Genomic DNA, 27,271 nt, shown 5'->3' with positions numbered 1-27,271 from the left:
AGAAAATCCGACCGTGTGGATAGACCCGGCAGCAGCTCTTCTTTTTTTTTTTTTAAACCTCGGCTATAAAGAGGGTTAGAGTTGGTGCTGCTTTGCCCATTTCAAGATTCAGAGTTTGAACTATAATCTAGGGGATACGAAAATCTCTTCAAGGGAGCTTAATCCGGTGATTTGCTGTGTGTTACGCAATGGGAGACCGAAGATGTCTTGCTGTTTGGTGAGGAGATGAAAAGCTAGGCAAAGACACACATCAAAACTCAGTAACGGTGCCTGTGTGTGTATGTCTGACTCTGCTTATAGAGCAACAGTGGAAGAGACGGCAATCTAGAGAGTTTTGAAATTAGCTTGGTATCACTTCTGTCTGCTTTCATTTGGCGAAAAAGTAGAAGGCGAAAAGCTACTCATTTGTAAGAGATAAGCAACTTCTGAAAGATTAATGCTGAAAACGTTCAATTTGAATTTTTTGGATAACGTTACAGAGGTAAATATAACTAAGGTTTGCTTTATTAACCTAGGCCACTGTCAAGAGAACAAAGCATGTGAAGGCTGTAACGGTTGACAGGTGCAGTAAAACAGCTTTATTTGGAGATAGTAGCAGAGAAAATATGTCTTTCATCATTCAAGCACACATCTGCAAAACACAGCTAATCAGACAGTACAAGGTATTCATAATAAGAGGGCAAGTGCAGTCGAATAGGTGCAGAGATCCTGCTGTAGCACTGGCAGCTATATAGAGATACTGGTTGTAGATACTAATACAGTGATCCATTTTATATATCCTAAGAGGTTGTAGCAGATTGAAATTATTATCTTAAAAAGCTGGCATTTAGTGGTAGTGTCAGATCAGCACTAGTTTCATGTGTCTTTGTTTCTTTCTCCAATAGTCTCAACATTGTGTTAATACATTAATCTCAGTATTTCCTGCCTGGGTTTTCTTTATGTAGAGACCTCTGTATACCAGGTGTCCACTGCAAAGGCACGTAGGCGTATGGGATTTAATGTTCCATCTGTAACAAATAATAATTTGTGGATTTTTAAATTATGATTGTAATTCTTCACAGTTACTTCTCAGACTTAATAGAAAAATAATATGTAACAGCAGATGCTACTGGCTTTCTTGTTCTATTCCGGTGAAATTCTGCATGTGCGTATTCTATATGCATATATATTACTATAGGAGACTACTTATTTACTTTTTGAAGAAAGAAAGAAAGAAATTGCTCTTTTCTTGGTCTATTGGGTAAGGCGTCTAGGTTTTTACCTAAGTCGAGCAATTCTAGTCCACGCCATGATGACTACATCCTAGACAGGAGAGGACATTCCTATTAATAATCTAATAGATGTTGTTTTTTAATTTGACTGTAGAAGACTTGGCTGTTGCGATGGCCACGTGATGGCGCTGTGCACACAGCAGCAAACGCGTCCCTTGCGTTATAAAATAAAAATTACCTGCCCTTCTTTCTGAAAGGGGCTCTAACTGCAAGCTTGAAAACAGCTGGCTCGAATATTGGAAGGAGTTTGGTTTTCAATGCGTGAAGAATTCTACTTGCATTTTTATTTCATTTCATCTCCTGCAGGCCAAATGACATAGGATGAAGGCTGTTCGTAATTTGCTGATTTATATATTTTCCACCTATCTACTGGTTATGTTTGGATTTAATGCTGCCCAAGACTTCTGGTGTTCCACGTTGGTGAAGGGGGTCATTTATGGATCGTATTCTGTAAGTGAAATGTTTCCTAAAAACTTCACAAACTGCACTTGGACGCTGGAAAATCCAGATCCGACCAAATATAGTATTTACCTGAAATTTTCCAAAAAGGACTTCAGCTGCGCCAACTTTTCCCTCTTGGCTTATCAGTTTGATCATTTTTCCCATGAAAAAATAAAGGATCTTTTAAAAAATAACCATTCTATAATGCAGCTCTGCGATTCCAAGAATGCTTTTGTATTTCTGCAGTATGATAAGAATTTTATTCAGATACGCCGCGTCTATCCTATCGATTTCCCAGGATTACACAAAAAAGAAGATGACCAAAAATCCTTCTTTGAGTTTTTGGTGTTGAACAAGGTGAGCCCAAGCCAGTTTGGGTGCCATGTGTTATGCACTTGGTTGGAGAGCTGCTTGAAATCCGAGAATGGAAGAACCGAGTCCTGTGGAATCATGTATACAAAATGCACCTGCCCTCAGCATTTGGGAGAATGGGGAATAGACGACCAGTCCCTGGTGTTGCTCAATAATGTGGTGCTGCCCCTCAACGAGCAGACGGAGGGCTGCCTGACCCAGGAGCTGCAAACTACCCAGGTCTGCAACCTCACCAGAGAAGCCAAACGGCCACCAAAAGAAGGTAGGTGCTTCTTGGAGGGGGGGTTGAATCCCACACCAGAGTGTAGGTCCTGCTGCAGGCTCTCCTTGATACTTACATTCATTTGACTTGCTCTCCACCACAGTTCGCCTCTAGATGAGGCGAAAGGGCTGGAGAAGATGCATACTCCCTCAGGGCAGGGAGGGCTGCATTTTAATTTCTAAACTGGCCTAACCTTCAGCTTATAATTCTGCTGAGCACTGTTGAAACTCCTCATAAGTAGGATCCATCTGTTTTCAGCCCCCACTTACAGTAATGCCCACAGGTGGCAAGCCAGAAATCACTCTCCCCCTCGCCACCTCTTTACTGCAACCACCTGACTACAAAATCTTAGCCCTCTTGATACAACCCCTCGACTTTGCAAGGAAAACGTTTCCAAAGGCATGCGGGCAACCTGAGTAAAAGACCAGGAGATTTACCATGGTTAGGACACCTGGTCTCAAATGGGCCAGACCTCAACAACATAAAAACAAACCAAAAGCAAATGCAGTTCTTCAGGGTGAACCCTCTGCCTGCGACGCCTAAAGATGTGAGGCACCACACAGAGTCAGCACATACTGTTTTGACCTGCTGGGAGCCCCGTGGAGGGGCCATGGGCTGCTGCTGCATGCCTTCTCCAGGCAGCCTCGGCTCCAGGAGATGAAGGCTCTGAATCTCATACCCATACTGGGGGGGGGGGAGGGTGTTGATGTGTCTGTCCCAGCAGCTGCTTCTTGTCCCTGCTGGAAAAGGGGGGGTGTAGAAGGGTGGGAAAACAGGGGTCCAGCAATTAGAGTGGCAGTCCTTTGCCTAGCTCTTCTGCTTCATACTGCCTGTTTTGGCCTCCTGACATTTTGGGGAGGTCAGGGGGTGATTTTGGGAAGGACATTGCAGGGGTGAGAGGCAGAGAAAGCATAGGCTGAACATAGATGGTGGGGGTCTGGCTGCAACCTGTGGGTGAGGGGGTCCTTCAGAGCAGCCATGCGGGAATGGGGAAGGGGGGGGGATGTGCCCCTGCGGCAAGGGATAAATCATCGAGCCCAGGGTATTGCATTTTAATGCAGGAAATGTTCCCTCTCTTCTTGTTTTCTGCATAGCCACAAAGCTCCCAGTCTGTGGCGAGGCAGCGCCAAGCTCCCAGCCCCCCTAATAGAAGTTGCTTTGTGGAGGAATGTAACATTGACACGTTGTTAGGAGAGGATTTTCTTTAAGGGCAGCCAAGCCCCAGTTCTGTGGGAGAAGAAAAGCTGAACTTGCTCCAGCTGCCGCGGTGCCAGCGGCCGCGGGCAGGGCTGGGGGGGAGGGATGAGGGACACTTTTGGTGTCCTGCAGGTCAGCGTCTCTCCCAGCACGCAGCAGCTAGGAGCCCAGGAAACAGCGATCTTTAATGACGGGGAAGCTCGTCTCCTGTAAAAAACTCGCAGAGAAGCCTGTGCAGCGGCAGGGATGGTATTTAGCATCGTTTAGAGCTAATCAGTGGCCTGGGAGGACGAGGCAGCCCCGGCCGCGGAGCCCGGGGGGCAGCAGGCAGAGCCGGGCGTTGCGCGGGGGCGGCCGCCTCAGCCCGCCGCCCCGGGCGCTGCGCGGGTGCGTAGGGGCTCACACCGCCCGTAAGCGGGCCCTAAAAGTTAGGCGGGAGGCGCTGCTTGTACCTTCTCCACCTCCGTCGTGTGTGTCATGGGCACAGGGAAGCCACGCAGCCCATCAGAAAATATAAACGCCGCCGACCCAAAGGCGCGTAGGAGACGCGGCCGCGCTGTGGCGGCTGCCCCGCGTTAGCAGCCCTGCGCAAGTCTATGAGGAGGGGGCATCCCCCCCTCCCCGGCCCTGAGCTCTGTCCTAAGGCACGACCTAGTTGGTAGGGCTGGGGGAGAAGGAGTGCAAGCACAGAGGGGTGCACAGGCCGCCGGGGGCCTTCATACCACTCGCAAAAATAAGCTGAATTCCAGAGGGATGAGTGTCTCCCAGTTAAAGCACCTATTTCTGAAATGTGCTTAGTGGAAAGGACAGAGGAGGCTTAGGGCAAACCCTTTTTTTTTTTCTCCTTAAATTTTGAAACACGTTTCCAACATATTTTGCTTCCGATTTCAGACATATTTTAATTCTTGCCGCTACTTGCAGGTTTTCCTGGATATTAAATTGAGAAACAGCATTGTTAGAGGGGTGGAAATGTTGTTTGGTAGGTGGACGGTTTCCTTCGCTTGTTTTTCACTGTATTTAGTGGGTTTTTGGTGTTGCTGAGAATTTCATCAGCACTACAATTATTTCAACATTTTGTTTAATTACTTTAATGCACTTGGAAATTGTTCATCAGATTGTTACTAAAAGTTGTAATCAGTTAGCAAATTAAGCTTCACAGTACTTCTCAGTAGTAGTACGGTCTTTGTCTTCCACTCAGTGTTTAAAGTATTTTTCCCCTTTCCTCAGAAGGCTAAAAATCTGCAAGAGAGGTGTGTTGAGTCTTTGTAGATATAGTCGCATTTATCAAGCACATCAATCGGTGTGTTTGTATGTATAAAGCTGGTTTGTGGTTCAGCTGAAGGCTGTATTGAGGGATCAAAATGTAAAATATTCCTGCAACAAACATAATGCAATTCATCACTTGTGTCAGCAAACATTTAGGCAAGGAATGCAAATTTTGTTTCCACAGGCAATCTGGTTCAAGTTAGATCAGCACAGGTAGCAAAAATAAGGTTGACCAATAACTAAGAGAATGGCTTCTTGTTGTTAGAGTTCATAGTGGCAACTGAAAGGACAGTTTTGTTAGTGTAAGTTGAGTTTTAAGGGGAATGGAGTTTGCCAAACACTGTGAAAGTGCTCTGGACTTGGTAAGATTGTGTTTTATGAATTCATGTATTACTTTGAGGTTTGGTACTGACATTGCCTAGCAATGACTTTTGGAAAGGAATTGCAAAGACCTGGCAGATTTCTACGGTATTATGCATACCCTCCCATCGTTCAGATTTGCTTTCATCAAGCTTGACTGTATGAAGTGCAAAATCTTTTCCCAAAACTATTTCCAGTCACATTTTAGAACCATAATGTAAATAGAGAGCATTTAGATTAAAGCCTGCTGTTTCTTTTTTTGAATCTCTGAAGTTTTTTACAATTTTGAATATGATAAATGGCTCAGGAAAATGGATGAAAGTTAGTATTTTTCCTTTTTAAAAAAAGTGTTGCACTTTACAGAAGATGTGACAAGTGTGCAATGGATGATGGTGTTTCTAAAAGTGCTGAAGTGTTAAACAATAAAGGGAACTAGGTCAAAAAAGGAAGCTGTAACTATTATTTTTTTTAAATAAAATGGCTTGGAAATATGTGATTTAATCAGCATTTCTTCCATAGGCCAATCATCTTTGGTGTCACTGATTAAAGCAATATTGAAAATCGCCACATTTTCACTAAGACTCAGTTTCATTGTATCTTGATCCTTTTCTGTAGCCTCACATCTGAGGTGCTTAGCCTGGATCAAAGCACTAGCAAATAGATCTCAATGAACACACTAGCAGGGTCCTGAATTTAAGGGCTCAGGGGAATTTGTCCCCTTGATCTTCAATGCTATGACTGAAGTATTTCATGAAGTTTCTGTCAATAAGACAGGGCTCAGTTCCAACTTTAGTGGACCTATAAAGCCTTTGCAGGTAGTCAATCCATACAATTTTATGAATGATGACAACAAGAATGCAAAAATGTCTTGTCTTATTGTGAACATTAAAAACCCGTAATATTATCGTGGGGTTTTATAATAGTTACTTAGAACCTAAGAAAGAGTTTTCCCCTGTGTTTTACTGCCATATCTGACAGGGCCCTCATAAAACAATGAAAATAATTCTTTCGTCCTCTTAATTTCATCCAACGGAAGAAAAGAAGAGAGGGGATATTTATGTTAATTAAATCTTGGCATTTGGAATTCCAGGCTTAATCTTGTGTATCTTGTTCAGCCAGTCTAAAATAATTTTAGTAAGGATTTTTGAATATGCTAGAAATGTAGCATTGGTCTACTTTGTCACAAATTCTAACAGCTCACTGTGTACCAGCATCTCAGTATTCAGCAAATGATTTATTTATTTTTTCCTGATTTCAGATCTGAAAACAACAGGGATATCTTAACAGGATTTACTATAATAGATGTCTCTTTAAAACAATAATTTATGACACATTGTTGAATAATAGTAAGATGTAGGATGCAGATAGTTTTGTGAAGCTTTCATGGCATGTATGCATTTATTTATGTCATTCCATGAATGCCTACCTCCTGTTGCACGCATTTAAGATGAATTTATAATATTCATCACATACATACCCAGAGGTCACTAGCTGGCTGAGTAGGCTGGACATTGCTAGTCAGAAAGTCATAGGCAGTAATAACATGTCATAGCATGGCTCCATCAGAGGATTTAAACTGTTAAATCAGTGTAGGATTTGTCTCGAAAGATCAAGAATTACAAAATGGAATCTAACAACCATACACTTCTAAAGGGATATTTAATATTTAGTGTGCAACAACTATTTGAGACTAAAGCAAAATTTAGAAAATCCAAAATAAATAAAACTGTCATCCAGAATATTGAATGAGTACAGTAACATACTTGGAAGACTCCTAATAGTTTTTATATCCTGCTGCTTGCAGTGGTTCTTTTATCCAGGAGTTCAAGTGGACAAAGGAAGATGAGCACTAATGGAAGAACAGGCTTTTTAATTTTGCATGAAAGGTATTTTTCATTATGACATAAAATATTGTTTAAAAACTTAAAACTGATATACTAAAATAATCTGTTACCATACAGGTTATGAGCGGTTTGTTATCACACTGTTATGAGCAGTTTGATCTCAGTGAAAATCCAGAATGTAAAGAAAAATAATTTCACGTTAAATAATTTTTTTACATGAATATTGTTCCTTCTAAAATGTTCATGGCCAAAATCATCATAGAAACTTTCATAAAATCAGTTACAGACATTGTGTTTCTTCCTTATGAGTCTGGTTCCCAGTTGAAGGAAATGTTTCAAAATTTCATATGGATTCCGTGTGCTTCATATAATGCCCTTTTTGACTTACTTTGCTAAAAGAAAACAATCACCCTAAACATTTATATTCTTAGTATATATTTGGGTCACTCTGGACCACTCATAATAGGATGCTTTATCAGAGCCATGCAAGTTTGATTTCAGATTCTTTTTTTTGAAGTGATGCACTGTAGAAAAAGCATTAATGATCAGAATCTCTTTTAAGCAGTAAGTCCTACCTTTGTTTTCAAGGATTATATGCTATTATCACTAATGATTGTACTTCAGTTTGTGCTGTATTGATCATTTCCACCTGATTTACTTCAGTAAACTGTGAAACTTCTTGTTTTGATGTAAAGTTTAGACCTTTGAGTGCAAGAGTAATTGGCACTTCACATATGTGTACTGAATTTGGTGGGATTTGGATCAATCCATAAGTGAATTTTCTGATACTTTCAAAAAGGAAAATACCTAGACAATTTCCTTTATGGTAGGAAAAGCCTATATAAATGGCTTTGCTTCCAGTTATTTAAATGCTTTATTAGGAAATATACTTGGTTATATATGTATGTTTGAGTGGTAATTTCTTTTGTATCATCACAGATTCTATCAGTATTTTGTTCAGCACTTCTCACACTAACAAGATGGCATATTACTTATTTTATGGGAAAGGTCAGCCTGCTGCAGTCAAGTGTTTGCCCTGCCTTCAGCGAGATCACAAATGTACTGTGTGGGATCTGAATACCAGTTTTTCATGAGCTCATTGCTTGCTTTAAACATTCATGGCTTCAATGAAATAGTATGTTGGAAGCTGTGTTATAACCAAAACCAGGATTTTGGTTCCCCAGACTTCCATTTTCGCTCGAATGAAGCCTCTATTTGTGTGCATTATTGCACATCAGCCATTGTGGAGACCTGCTCTCAGCTGCGGACAAATGCTGCTAAAGACCTCCACTCTAAAGAGCACAGAACATAAATAGGAAATAATGATAAAGAATGGGGAAGGTATGTAAAGAAATTAAGTGTTCAGACTGAAGCCAAAGCATATCCAAATTAGGAACAGAATTCTGACTCTCTTGCTGCTGGCTCCAGTGAACAAGTACTCAATAGTACTGAGTCCTGTACCATCAAACATTTCAGACCAGTCATGCCTTCCTTGTTTGCCTTTCTCATACCAGTAAGCTGTGCCTTTTGTCTTCAAATACTTCTATTACACTTTGTCTGGGTGGGCAGAGTATACAATATGTTTACTCTATTTTAGACCTTGTCCTCTGATTTGCTTGTGCTTTTGACAAATGTGGAAGTGTTCACGAGTAGAACAGCCATTAACAGAAGTTAATGGTGATTCTGTTTACATAGTGGGATTTCAGTTATTAGGTCTCAGTGACATTACATGGAATTATATTATGACATAATGCAGGTACTGCATTTCTTATTATTATGCAGTGTTTTATACCTACATATTTATATTTTATACATTTATATAACACAGTGATTATATGATCTATTACATTTAATATGTTCTCCAGTGCTCTTTTAAAAGCAATTTATCATCTTCTGTTCAAATCTATCCATATTGCTGTTTTGTTTAGTTTTCTATTTGCAAAAGCATGGAAAAATCTGCTTTGCATGTCGGTATACACAGAGGAATTTTCAGAGGAGACTTTCTTTTTCTCTTCTTAGGGATTTAATTTTATGAAGTTTATTCAGTTGTGTTTTATCAAAGGATTCCAACTCAAAGTTGTTGTAGTTCTCAAATTGAAGTTTAACTGTTCATTTATAAATATGCAGTAATTGTAATAAAACAAAGGTCACTGCAGAATTCCATTGAGCATTATTTGCATTCACTGTTAACAAGAAATATAAAATGCTTTTTAGGACAGACAAAGTTGTACATGATATAAAGTACAAATTTACAAATTATGCATAACTGATTTATGAATATTTCAGAGTTTGAGCCCTTTCTGATGCTAGTTAAATCTCAAGAGGAAGACAGTCAAATTTTTTGAAGTCATTCACAGTTTTGTTAATCTTTTAGAGAAGTTATAAATAAAGTTTTTTGTCAAATTACTGACAGATTTTTCTGATGGACAAGTCACCAACAGAATTAATAAAAACAATCTATAATAACAGTGTATGAAACCAGTGTTGTTACTTTACTCTGCAAAGGCCAAATTATTGTCCTTACTCAAGACAAATTCCCCATGCTATCAATATAATTTGGTCTAAATGAAGATTAGATTAGAGCCCACAAAAGAGATGTGAAACAGTGATAGCATGTGTTACTTTTACCAAAAGCAAATTATTTCATAATTTGTATTAATTAAGATTTTTTTTCTCTGTAGTTTTACTTTTGAAACCATCCTTGACATTTGGTAGAGTGAAGCAGATGCACTTAAAAAAAAGCAATTTTGTAACTGCTAGCTGCGTTTCTTTCTCTTTTAGCTGGTTAGCCTATCTCTTTATGTGCTTTACTTCAGTTTCTTGTTTTTGTTCTTCTTCATTACCTGAAGGGGAAACAAGGCATATGACATAGTCAAATTAGTATTTCTTTGGTGGTGCTGAAAATGTGTGTAAATGAAATTTGGAAGCAAGCTATTTTCAGTTATTCAGTTCAAATTTTATTTACATCTCCTTGAAATGGCAAAACCAACAAAAATATAAATTTGAATACCATCCATTTTTTCATAGCTTGATAGAAAATTGATAATAATGGGGAGAACAATGTGTCATCCCCTTATGGGCAATTTTCACCAATTTGCTCTCGTTTATTCTTCAGGAGATGTAAAACACTTTGGGAGCTGACTTTTTGATTCCTGTTGTTCTTCTTCATGTACTGCTAGCTCATTCACCAGTTGTACAGAGAGAGTGTTTATTTATAGAATGGTTTATAACTTTCATCCATAGCTGATAGTTGTGTGCTATTGAACAGCTTTGCTGAAGGATGATGGGAGGATGAAGGATCAAAAGACCAATTCTCCGACTCTTAGCTCTGAAAAATGATTAACAGGACTTCCAACCTTATCACTTCTAACTAGCATTGGAAATACCTTGTGTTAAGTGGGAATTTGTTAACTAGTGTCGTCAACTGAGGTATGTTAGCACAAGTTGCTTCTGAGAATCTGAGACCCCATTGCTGCTGAGATGGCACTGGCTTCACTCCTTTCCTTTTGCTGAGCTATGTCAGTACACTAGCCACACAGAAAACTATTCACCTTGCGTTTTTTTTTGGTTGGGTGATCTTGATGTTGGGTGAGTGTTCTATGATGGCCCAGCTAAGCCTCCATCAGTACCAAAAAGTGGCACAAGAAAGAGCTGGAGAGGAACAGTGGTGCTGGTTCAGCCAGGTTTAGATTTGCTTAGGCAAAAAAAAAAAAGTCTATTAAAAAGTGGTCAATACATGTTACCCTTGCCCGCTCTTTTGCATATGTTAGCAGCCAGTTACATCATATTGTGTTTCTAGGCAGCTATGTCAGGTTTGGTTACAGTATTACTGGTGAATCCTTCAAAATAGAGTCCAAGATACATGTTTATCCAGGGCTTCCTGTTGACCATTAAAGAGTGGTGCAGATTGCTGTGAAAGTGTGCACAGAGTGCTGGGGGATGAGTTTGTGAAGCCCTTGGAGCTCATTTGTGTGGTGCAGCTAGAAAGGGCTTAAATTACAGATTAGAAAATCAGGGGATCTAATTGATACTATTTATTGGTCATGAGGAATGGTATTGTACCTGCTTCATGCAAGAACACTTTTTCCCAAAAGGGTTTTGGAAAATACTAAGTCTGAAGGTTTCATGTGGAACATTTCTTCGAATCCTAAATGGTTTGCTTTTTCTTATACGGTGTTTGCTTCTCTCTCCTATGAATATATTCTTTTCAGTCCCTTCTGTGCTGTATACATAGAAGATTTCAGTTGTCTGCAAAGATGGGCACTTCGGTTATGTTTTTATCCTTGGACGTGTTTTGTTTGTTCTGTGGCATTGGCTGATATCTGCAGTGATTGGCACACATACAGGTGCTCCGTACTAGTAGATTTCAAGGTTGATAGATGTGCTTCATACTGACAAAGGAGAGGAGGAAAAATGTTCAGCACCGCAGGTGTAATGCGAGTACAGAGCGTAGTCCAGCTGGTCCTGTCTGCACGAAATGTCTAGGAAGTCACTAATAATATAGAGAGTATCTTGAAGGTTCACTCTTCTTGGAAGGGAGGAGGGTGCCAAGCCTGGGATATTAGCCAATCCCAACACCCAATAAAGTTGTGGGAGTTAAGTATAGGGCCATAGGGCTTCAGCTGATTATGCTATTCCCTGGGTTCATAAATGCAATAGATATGAGTTTCACCTCTTGAAGCAGAATTATGATCAGAAGTTTGATAGTTATTGTCCTGGAAGAATGTAATATACTTAAAAATAATGGAGCTGGGCCTGGAACCGATCATAGAATCATAGAATCACAGAATACCATGTTGGAAAGGACCTCGAGGATCATCTGGTCCAACCTTTCTAGCACAATCTAGACGAGATGGCCCAGCCTTAAACGTGTTCAGCATAGCGGAGTCAATCACTTCCCTGGGGAGATTATTCCAACGATTGACTGTTCTCATTGTGAAAAATTTTCCTCTTGTGTCCAATCGGAATCTCTCTGGGAGTAACTTGTACCTGTTACCCCTTGTCCTCACCATGTGACTCCTTGTAAAAAGGGAGTCTCCATCTCCGATGTTTTCCTGTCTTGTAAATGAATGTTCAAATTATTACATATTTGTTCTCTTTAGTCCACTGAATTTTTAATTTATCCACAAAAATTGGGGCAGCTTCAAATTTGGGAAAAATCAAGAATATTCCTATTCTTTCACCAGACAGAACCTTCTGAGAAGCAGAGCCACTGAGTCCAGATTGCTCCAGGTGCTGCAGTTGTTTATAGGGCATTCAGGTCTGGGTTGGCAGTATATACACAGAAGATTATAAAAGCAGGATGCCGTTATAAAAGGAGGATGTCATCTCTGGCTGTGGTTTGTGCAAAGCTTGGCCAAGCAGGTGTGATCCAAGACCACCTTTCGATTCAGCCCTACTGGCAAATAGGTGCAAGTAACTCAGGAGTTTGCTACTTCTCACAGCTAAGGCAATGCCCAGACCCTTGCGTGCACCTTGTGCATGCTGCTTATGGCCCTTAGACACCAGCAGGTGTGGGCTGCCCTGGGATGAACATTTTGGAGGTCCCCATTTTGAATGTAGGCCTTGGAAGTGATGATGAGGCATGTAAATTTATTTGATTTCTTTTGTAAATACAGCTTCTATGCATCACTTTCTATCCCCACGGTATTGTTATAATAGTATTGCCTTGCCTTCCGGTGATATTATGAGGATAAATACGTCAAAGTTTATAGTTTGCTCAGTAATCAGTATCATACAGGTACTTAAAATATATAGATTATGCCATCACTGCTAAACCTGAAAGATTTTTTTTCCCCCATAGTTCTGATGAAAATCAAATCCATGTTGTCTTCAGGTATTTTCTGGTGCTTGAAGTGAAAGTGATTTTATTGGCTATTTTGCAGATGAAATATATGAAGGGAATGAAGGACTCTTACATTTATCTCCTATTCCATGCTTTTAAGGTTTTGGATAATGGATTTTTGTCCATGTGAAATCTGAAGTGTTGCAAAAAATAGATTTTAGTCTGATAACATAACACGTAGAGTAACTTTACAATAAAAGATTTTCTATCATAAATAAGACATGAAGGGGAACCCAAGCGTGCCAGGATGTAACATCTAAATATTTTTCAGACATGACTAAATTCCTGCGTTTGTGTTCACTTGTACATAATTAATCTCATTGAATCAACAGGATTGTTCATGTAAATGGGATTTAATTAAAAGCAGGTTTGCCAGTAAATACCCTCAATTGAAAATGTGGGTACCTTAAATATATCTAGTCAATATTAGAACAGGAAACTGTTATTTTATTATTAACAATAATTTCTCTAAATATTATTAAAAAATAAATTATAACAATAAATAATAATAAATTACTATCAAAGAGATCAATATTAGTAAATATTAATAATAAATTGATAATGAATTTACTATATATGGACTTATGTAAGTGGGATAAATAGTCTTTGTTCTTGCTATCCTAAAACCTAGTTTTGTCCAGTTCCCAGGTCTGCACTGCTTTAACTAATCATTAGTGTATTCTTCATTAGCTCTGGGATCCCTAGTGCCATCCTCTGCCCCTCACTGACCCTGCCAGACCTGTGCTCCCCTGCATTGCATCCAGTGTCTCCTGCTTGGTTGCCTCTGCTCTCAAACCATTATCTCTTTGCCATGACTGTGCTCTTCTGCATTGTGTCATTATGCTGGGGTAATAAGTACATCATTCTGTACAGAATAACTGTTTGTTGCTACCATCTATAAGAAGAATATGGTTCTACAAAGATAAGCAAAAGTTAAACAAATCAGGCAATAGCTGGCTGGTCATTAAACAAGCTAAACAAAGCTCCAGGAAGAACAAGACAAGTTCAGACAATACTTGACATGTCCCGAGGCTTTTTAATAGCAACAACGATGCTGTATTTATTGGGATACAGGGCTACGCTAAAACCCATTTAGAATTAATCACCAAGAATGGCACTGGTTATCATCATTGCACTTTCTTTTTTTCCTTTCTGTTGAATGTGTCCAGGAGCCGCCATGGAATTTGTTACAAAATTTCAGCATTCTAAAGCCTGCATCTTTTTTTTTTGTTAGATCAAAGAAAAAGTAGGATCACCTTATTGATTTATATTTGACAAATGGTATCACACTAGACACATCTGGATAAAACCAGGAATCATCTTCGTTACATGTCTGATACCAACCAAGGATTTAAAAGTCTTGTCCATTCAGTCTTTCCTCACAGCTCAGTTATCATTACCAGTTTTGAGCCTATGTTTCATGACTACTTACAGTCTTTGTACATTTTAAGGCTGAATACTGTTAATTAAAGGTGATCTTTTTTGGCAAATTAAGGAGAATCACTGGTATTCTGAAGGGAAGTCTACGTGGACCTTTACACAGGGAGAAAATTAGAATACAAATCAGCTGAAAAGATGAAAACTTAGAAAACATTTGTATCTGTTATATGGATTAATTCAAAATGTATAAGTAAATTAAACAATGGAGACTAGGCATAGCATACACTGGAGATTTCTTGAGGAAAAAAATACTGGAGATGCTAAATCTATTCTACTGAAATGTATGACACCAAGATGGTGTCTTGTACTGTGAATAGTCAGGAATCCTGCCATTTCAGGACAGGGATCCATTTGGCATGCAGGCAAAAAGACTCCCGGTATTCTCTTTTGTTCCTTTGGCAGACACACATTGCTCATGATAGTAGTGATGTGCTGGCGAAGACACAAAGTGCTGTGTTGATCAGAGAATATGTTATTTGCATGCTAACTTGAAGGATGATCACACACTGTTCCTCTCATAAGACAGACCTTCAGGCCACAAAGTCCATTTTGGCATATTTGGTATTTGTAACTTGTAGCTCTCTGTTAGAAATTGTCACATTGCCCTGATGGAGCTTACAGCTGAATACTGAGCAGGCTTCTTGGTTTGCAGCTCATAACACAAGGTTTATACATACTTAAGCTTCCCTTGAGATTATAGTGGCTCTAAGCCTGTTTCTTGTTTTTTTTTCCCCCTTGGTGTCCCTGTGCTTTGTCTTGTCTCTAGGTTGTTAGCTCTTTACATTACTCTTTCAGCTAAACCCTCAGATTTCCCAGAAGCTTGCACTTTCACAGAGCTCCAGTCTTATTAGTACTCTAAGCTTACAGTTTATCCCTTCTGGGGCATAAAATAGGTGAAGTAAACAAACACAGAAGCTTTGTAGGAATTACAAATGAAAAAAACCCAAAACAAAAGAAAAGAAAAAACAGTCTTCATTTCAGCTAGCCCAAGAAATGCACAGGCTTGGACGAAGACATAGAATCCCTGTATTTAATTCCCTGGTTTTGTTTTCTCATCACTCCAGTCACGCAACCAGTTGAAGTTGAAGGTCTGTGAAGAGTCCAGTATTCCCAGCTTTACATTCTACTTTGCACAAGATTCCTCTGTGTTATGAATTCTCTTCAAATCTGTGTCTTTTCTCCCATTGCTCTGTTCTGTTGGCTTCCACTGGTTTTCTCCATTGGTTTTATGCACAAAAAAGGTCTCAGTTGTAAAAGGCAGGGTACACCCATGCTGCATTCATTTCTGCAAGTCCCACTATTGCTGTGATGGTAGAGTGTAGGGAGGCAACCAAATTGCAGTGGGTTAAGCTAAGATGTGAATTAAATGTGTACGTTGGGCGGAGCCTAGTCTTCCCTCAGTCAGGAAGCACTTTAACCACCAGTAGAGAGTGGAGTTTCCTCTGAATTGCTTCTACTGACCCCATAACTCTTGCTTTCTTATTTCTTGTAGTGCTGTAGTTTCACAGGAATATCAGAATGTACCGACACTTAACGTGAGCCCTTTGCCTACTAATGAGGGCAGTACCCCAGGAAAGAGAAAATCTGGGCTTAAGTTTCCTCAGGCTAAGGATGACTATGAACTTGTGTATCTTCCTCCTTAAGAGATACTTACTTTAAGTAGCATATTTATATGTGAAAGGCATATTCCATCTTTTTCCATAGCTGGTATTTTTGAATAAAAATGAGCATAAAGTCTTTGGGTTCAGCTCAGTATTCTTTCAGACATATAGCATTGCCCAAGAGCACGTAGAGGTTTCGTCATCAGCAGGTTAGATGCGTTTTTCTGGTGCACATCAGACTTACGTGGCCAACTAGGTCCCCGATCAGGCTCGAAGGGGGAACAAAGTACAGTGTGATGTCCTGGAAGCCTTTATTTAGGCCCATCATGAACAGGGATTTCCCCACATAGGCACTTAAGGAGCTAATTCCAGGCCATCTGCACATCTCACTTGAAATGAAGCTTCCCGTTCTGCTCAGTCCCCTTTTAGACACCAAAGCGGGTATCTAGACCATGTACAAATATTGTGAGTTAATTACTTTGCAGTAACCTTGAAGATTTTCATGATGTTGCTTGTCAAGCTTTGCTTACGTTAGTTTTTAATTTCCACTGATGTCAGTAGGATTGAAGGGGAGAAGGTGAGCCAGAGAGTCTTTCATGTTCTATGGTTTTGAGTTCTTGTCAGTTTAAGCACAAGAGCTACTAGAAAGAGTCACATACACTCTTAAAAATGAAATTCTCAGTGAAATTTCTAGATTTTATTTATAGCAAACATTCTTTTTTCTGTTTACAAAAAAGCACAGTTACAAGTTAGTTACTCATTAGTGTAAGAAAGACAAAGGTACCAGTGTTATTTAATCAAGATTTTATTTTTCTTAGCGCAGTGGTTTCGCTGTCACGAATGATTACTACATTTTTAATAGTTCTGCCATGTGTAAATGCACTGAAGTCTACTCAAACGTGACAATACCTTAATCTAAACAACATAAGAAGTCTTTGAAATCACATGAATTACAAACAATGTTGAAATACTTTCATTTATGAGTATAAATGTGTAACAAATGAAATGATTAAAATAAATAGTTCAATGTATGTTGTACATTTTGTTGTTTAAATTATTTATAATAAACCACACTATAAGCTCAGGGAAATGGAAATAATTGTCTACATAGAGACAATTTACTCTAATGATATCATAAATCATTGACACTTTCATTTGGAGGATCTAGCTTATCAGAAACTGTTGAAATCAGTGTTTTTTACCACAGAATAATGACTCTGTTCCTTCTAGCTCATTGTGTCTGCAATAGCATAGAAATGCTTTAGATTGTCCCCTGGATTTTTATGGGATTGTCTCTGTTTGGTTTGAGGATTATGGAATGTTAAATACTGTTAGGAGAGAGTAATCCATGTAGGCTGGTTGTCACCTCTGCCAAAGAAACAGATGGACTGATGACCTTTTCAGGGCAATGTTAGATCTATGTGCTTTTGAGTGGCAATGGTGCTGGGAGCACTCTTGCTCTCTGAGCTGTTTTTATTCAGTTAATCTTTATTTGTATCACTGAAGAGCTTTAACAACCAATCACAGCATTATTTAACTTTTCTGTTTTGTATTCAAGAAAATGCTATAAATTACCCCCTCCCTTTTTTAGTTACCCTGTATCCGGCACATTTGCCACAGCTGAATTTGTCCTAGTTCTCCCAGGTGAACATTTAGTAGCATGAATTTTGAACTCTGGCCAGATATCATACATAAATGTCTTTGTCCACACAGGTGTCCCCTACAGCCCTGGAGCACACATTTCTATTTTCCAAGAAGTTTCATTTTTGTGCACACCACTCATTAGTTACATGATAAGCGCAACCACACAGTACTCAGTTTTATAGTACTAACAATTTTGTGTTGCATTCATGTACAAATCTATGATAAGCTGGAACAAATCAATGCCATCTCACTGAGAAATATGCAGTTACAATGTTTAAAAAAAGTCTTAATTATGTTAAACATTATCTTCTGAATTTATGTATTTTTTACTAAATTTGCATAGATGGTGTCTTTCTTATTCCTTTAAATGCGTATCAGATTATTTCCTGTCTTTTTGCGGAAATTGTTGATATACAGCTATTAAAAGGCAATTTATGCTTCCACCAGTAAGTCTGGGAAGTTTATGAGAACAACAGGACCCTGGTTTCTGCAGCTACCCTCAACCATTTCAATACTAATAAAATAAATTAACAAAGTGTTGGTGTTCTTTGTAGCAGTCCTTATATATTTCTCCATTTAGAAAAAAAATGTTTGTAAACATATGAGCTTTACATTTTTTTTTTTTTAGTTTCTGCTCTGAATGCCTAGAAAATAGTTGTAAAGTTAGAACTGGGAAACCTGTGGAAAACGTTGGTAAGTGAGGCTGGAAGCTTGAATCAGCTGGGTGAGAACAGTTAGCTGGACGACTTTTTTGTTGCAAGTTAGCTTCTAGAACTGATGGCGGTCCCTGGAAGATCACTTAAGTTAGGAGGCCATACTCCTGGTTTGGTTATATTTTAGCATTCCCCTGGTGTAATGTGGTGTGCAGAATTCAGATGTTGAGCAATCCCAGAAGACCAGAGCTCAAGCTTTCCAACTTAACTTATGATTGACATAGAGATTTTTTTAATGTATAAATGTGTATTAAGATTTTGGGGTTCTTTCATATTTGAGAGTAGTTCATTGTGTTCATGTAACCAGATGTAATAATAAATTCAAGAGATTTTAAGGGTATTTTTAGCCTTAAGGCTAACATTTTACTTTCAGACCAATTTTTGTGAATAGATTCCAAAATACTTTTGAATTATGTGAAATAGACTCACAGATAAATTTAGGTTTCAAGGGACTTCTGAGGGTCATATAGTCCAATCCCTCGCTCAAGGTAAAACTAATTGAGTTGCACATTTTATTTTAGTCTTTTCTTTCGTTCATAGTGGGGGTTTCTTGATCCCTAATAGTTTGTACATATGTCAGTATTCAGCAAATATCTAGACCCATAATCAAAGCTAATGTGTATGTTGTCAGTGAGTTTTGTTATTCTTGTCAGTCACTGTAATGGTACATGGTTTCTTAGTTATTCTTTAACATGCTGCAGGTTGTAGTATTCTAATTAGGAGTAAAATGATCTAAAACACACTGACAGTGTGCAGAATGGCCAAAATAGTAATCTGAAGAATAGCTAATAAATATAGCTAATAAATAGTTCTAGAGAAAGTCATCCAAAAATAATTATGGCTATGTCAGCCTTAATCTATAGATTTTTTCAACAGTTTGGTATTTAGCAAGTCAGGTTTAGTGTTACCAAGAGGTTGTATTAATAAAAAAATTAATAGTTTCTTACAGTATTTTACATCACTCACCTACACAAAGTGAGAGCATGTTTGCATGCCTTCCCTTTTGCTTGTGATATGTCACAGATGTACCATGCTGTTGCTAGCTTCTGGCACTGAAAGACAAGATAAGGAATCACTATTGAATAGTGTTCTGGAAAGGGGAAAGAGAAGAGGCAGTCAGACAAGAATATTCAAAGTTAAAGCTTGTAGGGGAAAGATAAGGCAGTATAAAAAGAAAATAGATTAATGCTAGCCAAAGGGGTTAAGATAATAAGGATTTTCTTACAACATCATAGGGAAAAAAACAAATATCAGAAAGACTGAAGGGAATGATACTAATCTTATTTAAAATAGCTGAGTTAAAAAGCTTCTTTTTAGGAATAAGAAATAAAGGGCGATTCTAAAACAATTAAAAAGTAAGAAGAACTTGAAAAACAAGAAATAAGGTCATCTGTGGGAAATCCGAGTATGCAGGAATCCAGTGGTACATGGAATATGCATTTTAGACTATTACAGTAAGTAAATAACACAGGATTGTATAGTCATTTTTTTAAATTTAAGAAGAAAATCATTAACTTTAGTGTTCTAAGAATCTAATTTCTAGACTAGTAAAGCTATGAAAAGAAGCTGAAAGGATGTCACTTTGTGGAAATTACAAAATGTTAATAATTATCATGACTTTCTGTATTATTAAATTTATTCTAATACTATAAATGTTACTCAGCTTTTCTTTGGAATTGTAAAATGGGTGAATGAAAGGAAAGTATTAAATGAGAGTCTATGTGCATATATATGGATTTTATTCAGACTTCTATTATGTCCCTTCAAAACTTAATTCAGATTCATTTAGTTTTTCACACAGTTTGTAAAAGTGGACTGTGGGCTACACAAAACACTATAAATTAATAGCAATGAGGTACTGACTTCTGCATGAATTCATATTTGGCCTTATATCTTCAGTAGTGATTTAACAGAGGAAATAATCTACTTGATGAAACCTGCAGTTCAACAATAAATTTGGAGGAAATGCAAATACTAGCAGGGACTGAGAGAAAATAAAAAAGGCTTATATCAATTAGAATTCACAATACTGTAAACTAATGCTCTGTCTTGGGAATAAATTGAAATAAAATGGGAAGGGGAAATCCTGAAAGCAGTAATGGCGAATGATACTTCCAGCTGATTGCAGAGAGGAAGAAATGTCTGATAGTGATTTGGAACTCAAAACAAAAGGTGCCTACATAAGCAAAGACTGAAAATGCGTCTTCCAACCTAAATTTATTGCTCTTCGTGAACTGGATATACAGTTACAAGTCTTTAAATTTTATACCAAAAAGATCACGGTACATCATAGACTTCAGAGAAGAGCAGCCACAATGAAGACACTGAAGTGAATGGTTTAGGACAGAAGATTAAAAGCAATACAAAATATCTAGTTAAAAAAGATACCTAGGCACAGTTAGCAGTATATCCCCAAATACCATTTCAAGTCAAGAATACTCATTTATGAAAACTCCAAGACACAGAATTAAAAGTAATTAATTGAATGAAAAAAGTAGAAAATCTAGGCTGAATACCAGAACTAACTGCAACATCTGTTTAGACGCAGTATACTTTTCGAAGCCATGAGCATGAACATCATCACTAGATATAAATAAATTCATTACAAATAAAATGAATTATTCCTAGTATGCCAGTGGGGGGCTGAAGCACTTGGGAAGGGAGGGTTAGAAGACAAAGACCACACTTTCTGAAGTTTATTACCTGAGTATGCAAGCTTGAAGAGACAGCAGTAAACATGAGTAACAGAGAAGGATATTACATTAAAAACATAGAATCATAGAATTATGTAATATATGGTAAAGTTTCATGCAGCACTTCTCCTTTTTTCCCAATCCATTATACAGAAGCATTACTGTTACACCCTCTTCTTTACTCAGCAAATATATTACAATGAATTGCATTATATATCTTATAGACTACAATATATATTATGTATATTATATATATATTTATATATGTACTCACTGTGCTTTTTCCATTCAAAACACTATGATCTGGTAGTAAAGAATTTGTATATTCTCATAAATAAATGTTAATCAAAGAAAGGAAACGTTTGTCCTCCTGAACATGAAATAATTAAGACATGGTAGGCAAAGTAGGCTAATTTAACTCCTAAATTAATGTGGTATTTTTAATGACAGATAAGGATGATCCACGAATGACAGAAGGACCAGTGGGCATGAATGACACAACCTAAGTGTGGGTAGGAAGGTTTAATAGTTCATGGGATAGCAAATTGGACCAACCATCACCATTGCCCCAGGGTGAGCCTTTCTGTTCATTGAGTTTTCTGAGTATTAAACTGTCATTTATTTCAGAATAGAAAAACAGCTCAAGAATTATATATTTCAGTGCTTACAGCAAGACTGAAACAGAACCTAACTGGTGCATACCATTTTTCCTGACTCTCTTTGTAAGGTGAATTCTATCCTAAGTATCTCCAGAAAACATTCTGGACTTGCAAAACAAACCTAGCCTTTCCAGGGATCTCATCTGAAAAGCAGGCTTACTTCACCCTGAAGGGGTTCTTAAGGGGTCACAGGATATACGGAAATCCAGTTTTCTTTTGCAGGAGTTTCTTCTCTGCTATTAAGGTAAAGGCAGTCTTTCAGTCAGCCTCCAGCACTTTTTCCTTGTTTGTCTTCTCAATTTCTCATTGCAGGATTGATTCCTTCAAGATTAGAGAAGAATATACTCTGGGGAAAACCTGCAATGATTTTCTGTGTCACCCCTAGATTGTCTTAGGGCTAAATACACCAAGCATGTCACACCAAAGGAAAGAATTAATTCACTGAGACCGAAATCTTGGTAAAAAAGATTAGACAGCTATAGGAATAAAAGAGAACATCCCCAGTTATACAGGAGAGGAGCTTAATTCTTTTCTTACAGCACAAAATAATTACTTTTTAGATGTTTGGAAAAAGTCTGTCTGCTTTGGATTTCTTCTACCATCATAAAGTTTATCTTAGCTTTAAAAGTGTCTTTAGGAGGTATATTCTTATATGTTCCAAAAGTCAATGCTTAAGAAAACTTTAGATTCTGACATACATCAGTTGAGTTGTATTGAACTCTAGCAGACTCACTTTCTTGGCATAAAATTCAAAAACTGTAATGCATGCTTTATTAGTTTGGAGCCACACAACATATTTTAAATCCTAGTCAAGACACTTCTAATAAGAGGATACTAAATTAAATATGTCCTTGTTAGATCTAATACGGTATTTTGTACGCTCCTGTGAACAGATGCATGGTGTTGCTGTATTTGAAGAAAGAAGAAATCTTTATTAGAAAATACATTAGAGTAGATTAAGGTCATGTATTTGTTCACAAAAATGTGGCTTTAAAAAGTATACGTATTTTTTCCCCCAAGGGAATGTGAAATGCCATTTATAAGGACACAATAGCCTCTGAAATGAAAGGGGTATAAAAGATGGAAGAATGAGTCCTGGAAATAATCTACTTTGATATTGTAAGAACAGAGAGAGCTGCTTTCTATAGAAAATTTTAACTTTTCTGTTATTTTTACAGTACATCATTCAAAGGACCTGCATATTTTTCAGCTCTTCTCATACACCAGAAATAAACAAACAATACTGTTTTTCTTTCCAAAAAAATGGAGTCTTTTGCACAGTAGTTTGCTGGGGAGACATAAAAATAAACTTTGTGCCTGGAGGAATGTGTTAGTTTGCAAAATGTCAAGGAAATTTCTTTTAAATTTTTTTTTTTTTTTGCAACATGCTGTGTTCTGTACAGAAGAACTATATAGAAAATTCTTAATTTAAGAGAAAATAGATCTTTCTGAAGTCTTTGCTACAGATAAATGCCAGATCTCATCTTTTTTAGCAGATGTCACTGCAAAACTCTTTCCAAAGAGAATTATACTTTATATTGAGTACCTCATTTACATACGTAGCTAATTAGACCAGCAGAGAAACACTGAAACAGCATTTTGTATATATTTTTGGTTTACACAAGACAAGTTACCTTGCATTGTTTGTTCTTTGTTTATTCTTCTATAACTCACGAGAAGAAGGAAAGAACAAAAAAAAAAAATTCCATGAATGTTAATACAGAACATAGATACATGGAAAGAAATTAACAAAGATCCAATATTATCTTTGAGAAAAAAGCAATAAATGTGTTCTTTCCAGGCTTACACATCATTCAATAACAAGTTCTTTTTGTCCTTTGTATCTTGGTGATTGTTCATAACTAGAATTCCACTTCTGCATTGTTGATGTATTCTCAAACACATCCTACCTTGGGCTCTTGAGGTAAAAGTATGAATTACATTTCTTCAGTGATTTGTCTGCAGTAAAATTCTGCCTTTCACTTTAGATTCCATCAGATCCTTAAAACAAATAGAATAACAGTCTTTCGTACCTTAACATGATCAAGCCTGTATGTCAAATAGTATCCTACATATATATATAACTCCATTTCATCTAAAAACATCACTAGATTTATTAATTTTTAATAGCAATTTCAGCCTCTAGAATGTAAACCTCCTATAAAAGGTCCGATTTCAATCTATGCTACCATTTATGATACTCAGTTCCAAGAGAAACAGGCTTTGAAACAGAGCAGAAATGCGACATTAGGTTTTATACAACAGAGTATAGATGGATTTCTTAACCTTTTTGTTGGAAAGCATATATTAAAAACACGGTAAGTAAACAAAATTAATCATCGGAATAGTGTACAAGCTGTAAGCTTACATAATATTAAGTCTGTTGGCATATTTTATTTTTTGGATAGGGTTTTTATCAAATCTATTGCTAAACAAGCATCTTATACCATCATTTGATTGATTCATAAACAATTTATGGTAAAATTCTTGGCAATTTATGAATCACATTTTTTATTATGAAAGGTTTTGCAACCTCCAGAAGTATTATATAATCTTTTTTTTTTAATAAATCCCAATCCTATTGTAAACTGCTCATTCCTCTCTTTCTTTCCAGTGAAGACAATGATAGTGGGATTTGATACACTAAAGTACCAATAACATAATTTAACTTCTTACAGATAATATTTATTAGCACAACTCAGGGAATGCTCTTTAATGAGCAAGTTAATAGATAAGTTTAACCCATCCTTCTCAAAGCAAACTTGTGACTCAGTCAGGATTTTATTAAATGTATTCTCTTGTAAGTATTGTATTATGATTTTTATTATCTTTTAATCTTTGATTTGACCCATTTGCCCATTAGTGATTGCTTACATAACTGACATGGCATTTCTTCTGTTCGTTACTTGGAAGAATTTAAAAACTGTTCAAAAAAATAAAATCAAGTCAGTTCAACCAAATCCTTTAAAACCCAAAACCAAGAATGTGTGAATCGCGGTATCTGTGTAGAAGACAAGTGTATTTTCATTTCACAGTCTAAATCTTCATTTCTATGTTTGTGCAACTTGTCTTTGAAAATCCTGAGACATGAATTTTCATGGCTGTCATTCAATCTATCTGACTCTGACTTCTAAATAAGCAGTAGTAGAAGAAAATCTTCAGCTTAACCTTAAATTTGGTATAAGTAAATTGCACTGTGCCTTACTTTCTTCAAAATCCCAGTCCCTTAAACTTAGAGTGTCAGTACCTTGAGCTTTGTATCTGTATCAAAAAATGATTGTACAAATTTGGTCCTTGTAAAAGCAACATTGATATCTCTACTCATGCACCTATGGAACTCTCCTAGTCATTCTATACCTAGTGACACTTTTCTGTGTTCAGTAGATGTCTAATTTAGAGATTTTTAGAAAAAAAAAAAAATGAAGTATTTTTAGACCAGATTTTATGTTGCACAATTTTTCTTTTTTTTTTTTTTTCTTATGTTTATCCCTTATTTTATAACAATAAAAGTCATTTATCTCAAGGAGCTGCTCACTAGAATGGTTAGATATTTTTCAGTAAAGTTTTTCCTTGAAAAATGGTAATTCATTTAAACAGGAAGTTTTGGGGACTGTGTAAGTTTCTGTCATAAGTGTTTCTCTTCAGAACTGGACAGAGAAAGAATGAGATGTAGTAAATGCAAATGGGATGTGGGAGGCCCATGTACAAGGACATGAGCTTAATCTGCCCTCTCCAAAAGGCACGAGATTTCTAGTAAATTCCTTTTCAACTTTTGCTGTTAAAACTATTTTCTTTTATAAACAGAGATTATTTGTAGGGGAAAGGCAATAACCCTGTAGTCGAATAATTGGGTGACTTACTTATGGTGAAAAATATTAGCAACTTAGAGATGTGAATGTGGTCTCCCATATTGCCCAGGAGTACTACAACCAAATGTAGCAAATTCTATATTGTCTGATTTTTATGGAAAATCAGGGGATGTTTAGGTCTGTCTTGTCCTCATGTACAAATTGGGGAAAAAAACAAAAACAAACAAACATAAAAAACTTTTAGTTTTGGGTTGGTTCCTTGTCTACACAATGCTCTGAATTCAGATTATGATTTCATTATATTGAGTGAAATTTCTCATAAAGTTGTTTGAACCAATCAGTTGATTGTCTGAGATCTCTTAGATACGGTTTATAGACCACAGAGTAAGGGTAGAAAATAGTATTTGTATTACAATGCTTGTGTTTGAAAGTCCTGTTTTTATTTGTTGGTTGGTTTCCAAACAGCGTATCCAGGCATGTTATGGGATGAAAAATTTTTCCCCCTCCGTCCTAATTAATACTTATAATTCATAGAAGTTGTGGGAGCAAGGTGTTCATGGCATATCAGAACAAACTAACTGTACTTATTTCCTTTAAATGGTCATGTTTGCAGTTCTGATTTACCAGCTATCATTATACATTGTTAAGGTCTGGCTGTACTACAGGGCAATACACTTTTTACTTAAACTAACTATGAATGGAATAAGTACTAGAAGCAACATGTCTTCAGTTTTTTATATTTTTACAAAAGATATAGAATATCTTCTACATCTGATCTTTAGTACTTCGTACTGTAATACCTGAAGTGCTTTTGCTACCTGAACGAGTTGGTTTAAACTGGATTGTCTAAAACTGTCTTTGATTAATAAAAGAGCTTGAGAGGACCTTGGGAAGTCACTGTATCTTTCCTCTTTTCCCAAAAAAATTCTGAACTATATCTAAATCATTCCTGAGAAAGGTACATCTAACCTATTCATAGACACTGCCAGGAACTCAGATTTGTCAGCTGGCCAAGACAAGCTGTTTTACTAGTTGTCCTTAATAAAAGTTTTGTTTTGTTTTGTTTTATTTTTTATTTCTAACACATGTTTCTTGTTAACCAGTTATTTTATTAATCATTGTGGATATGAAAAAAAAAATTCCCTTCTTGGTAGGTACCTTTTATGTAACTGAAGACTGTGATCACCCTGGATAGAACCTTGCAAAAACCTGTTTAATAAATCCTTCCATCCATAACTCTTCCTTTTTCTAGGCTAACTATCTCCAATTTCTTCAGCATTTCCATGTAAATCTCTTGCTATAGCTTTATAATTCCTCTTTTCTCTTCTGGATTGCCTCCAAGTGAACCATCTTCTGCAAGAGCAATTCTCAAAGCAAGATGCAGAACTTAAACCAGCTGTTAGTTCAAACAGATTACTCCTCATGTCGCACAGATGACACAGATGACAGGTATAACATTTAGCTTTCTGAGAACTAGTGGGTATTGCTGAGTCTGGTTTAGTTAGGATTCCAACATGACCTCCAGATTTCTTCCTGAAGAATTGCTAGCTAGTAAGTTGTTCCTCCAGTGTCTGTGTAGCGGTTGCTTAAATGAAGAACACTGTAATTGCCCTTACTCACCTCATGAAAACTGCGAATTCTCATTGTTTTCTACCAGCTTAGAATTACTGCATGTAATCTTTAGAGTATTGTTATGCAGTGTTATTAAAAAATATGAATAGAAGAGCCCAGACAGGACCCTGCAGAATTCTGCTTAATAAATCCTTCTATTCTGAAAATGATCCTGTAATCCTCTGAGTACTTTTTACATTAAGTTTTGCATCTATTTTACCATATGTTAGTTTTATCTGGACC

The 27,271-nt window shown here is 37.1% G+C and overlaps 1 protein-coding gene across 1 annotated transcript in view; it reads left to right on the top strand.

The window, feature by feature from the left end:
• Window positions 1–1,592: 1,592 nt before the first annotated feature.
• ADGRB3 (adhesion G protein-coupled receptor B3) overlaps window positions 1,593–27,271 on the top strand; it is a gene marked incomplete at both ends in the record, with an annotated part of 462,480 nt that continues 436,801 nt past the window's right edge. Inside the window, one exon of the mRNA XM_082307720.1 lies at window positions 1,593–2,346. Within this exon, the coding sequence (XP_082163846.1) occupies window positions 1,593–2,346 (754 nt within the window). The remainder of the gene's footprint in view (window positions 2,347–27,271) is intronic.

Source organism: Platalea leucorodia (assembly GCF_965183815.1).
Source record: "Platalea leucorodia genome assembly, chromosome: 3".
Lineage (NCBI taxonomy): Eukaryota > Metazoa > Chordata > Aves > Pelecaniformes > Threskiornithidae > Platalea > Platalea leucorodia.
Note: the sequence above shows the minus strand (reverse complement) of the source record. Positions and strands in the feature narration are given on the sequence as shown.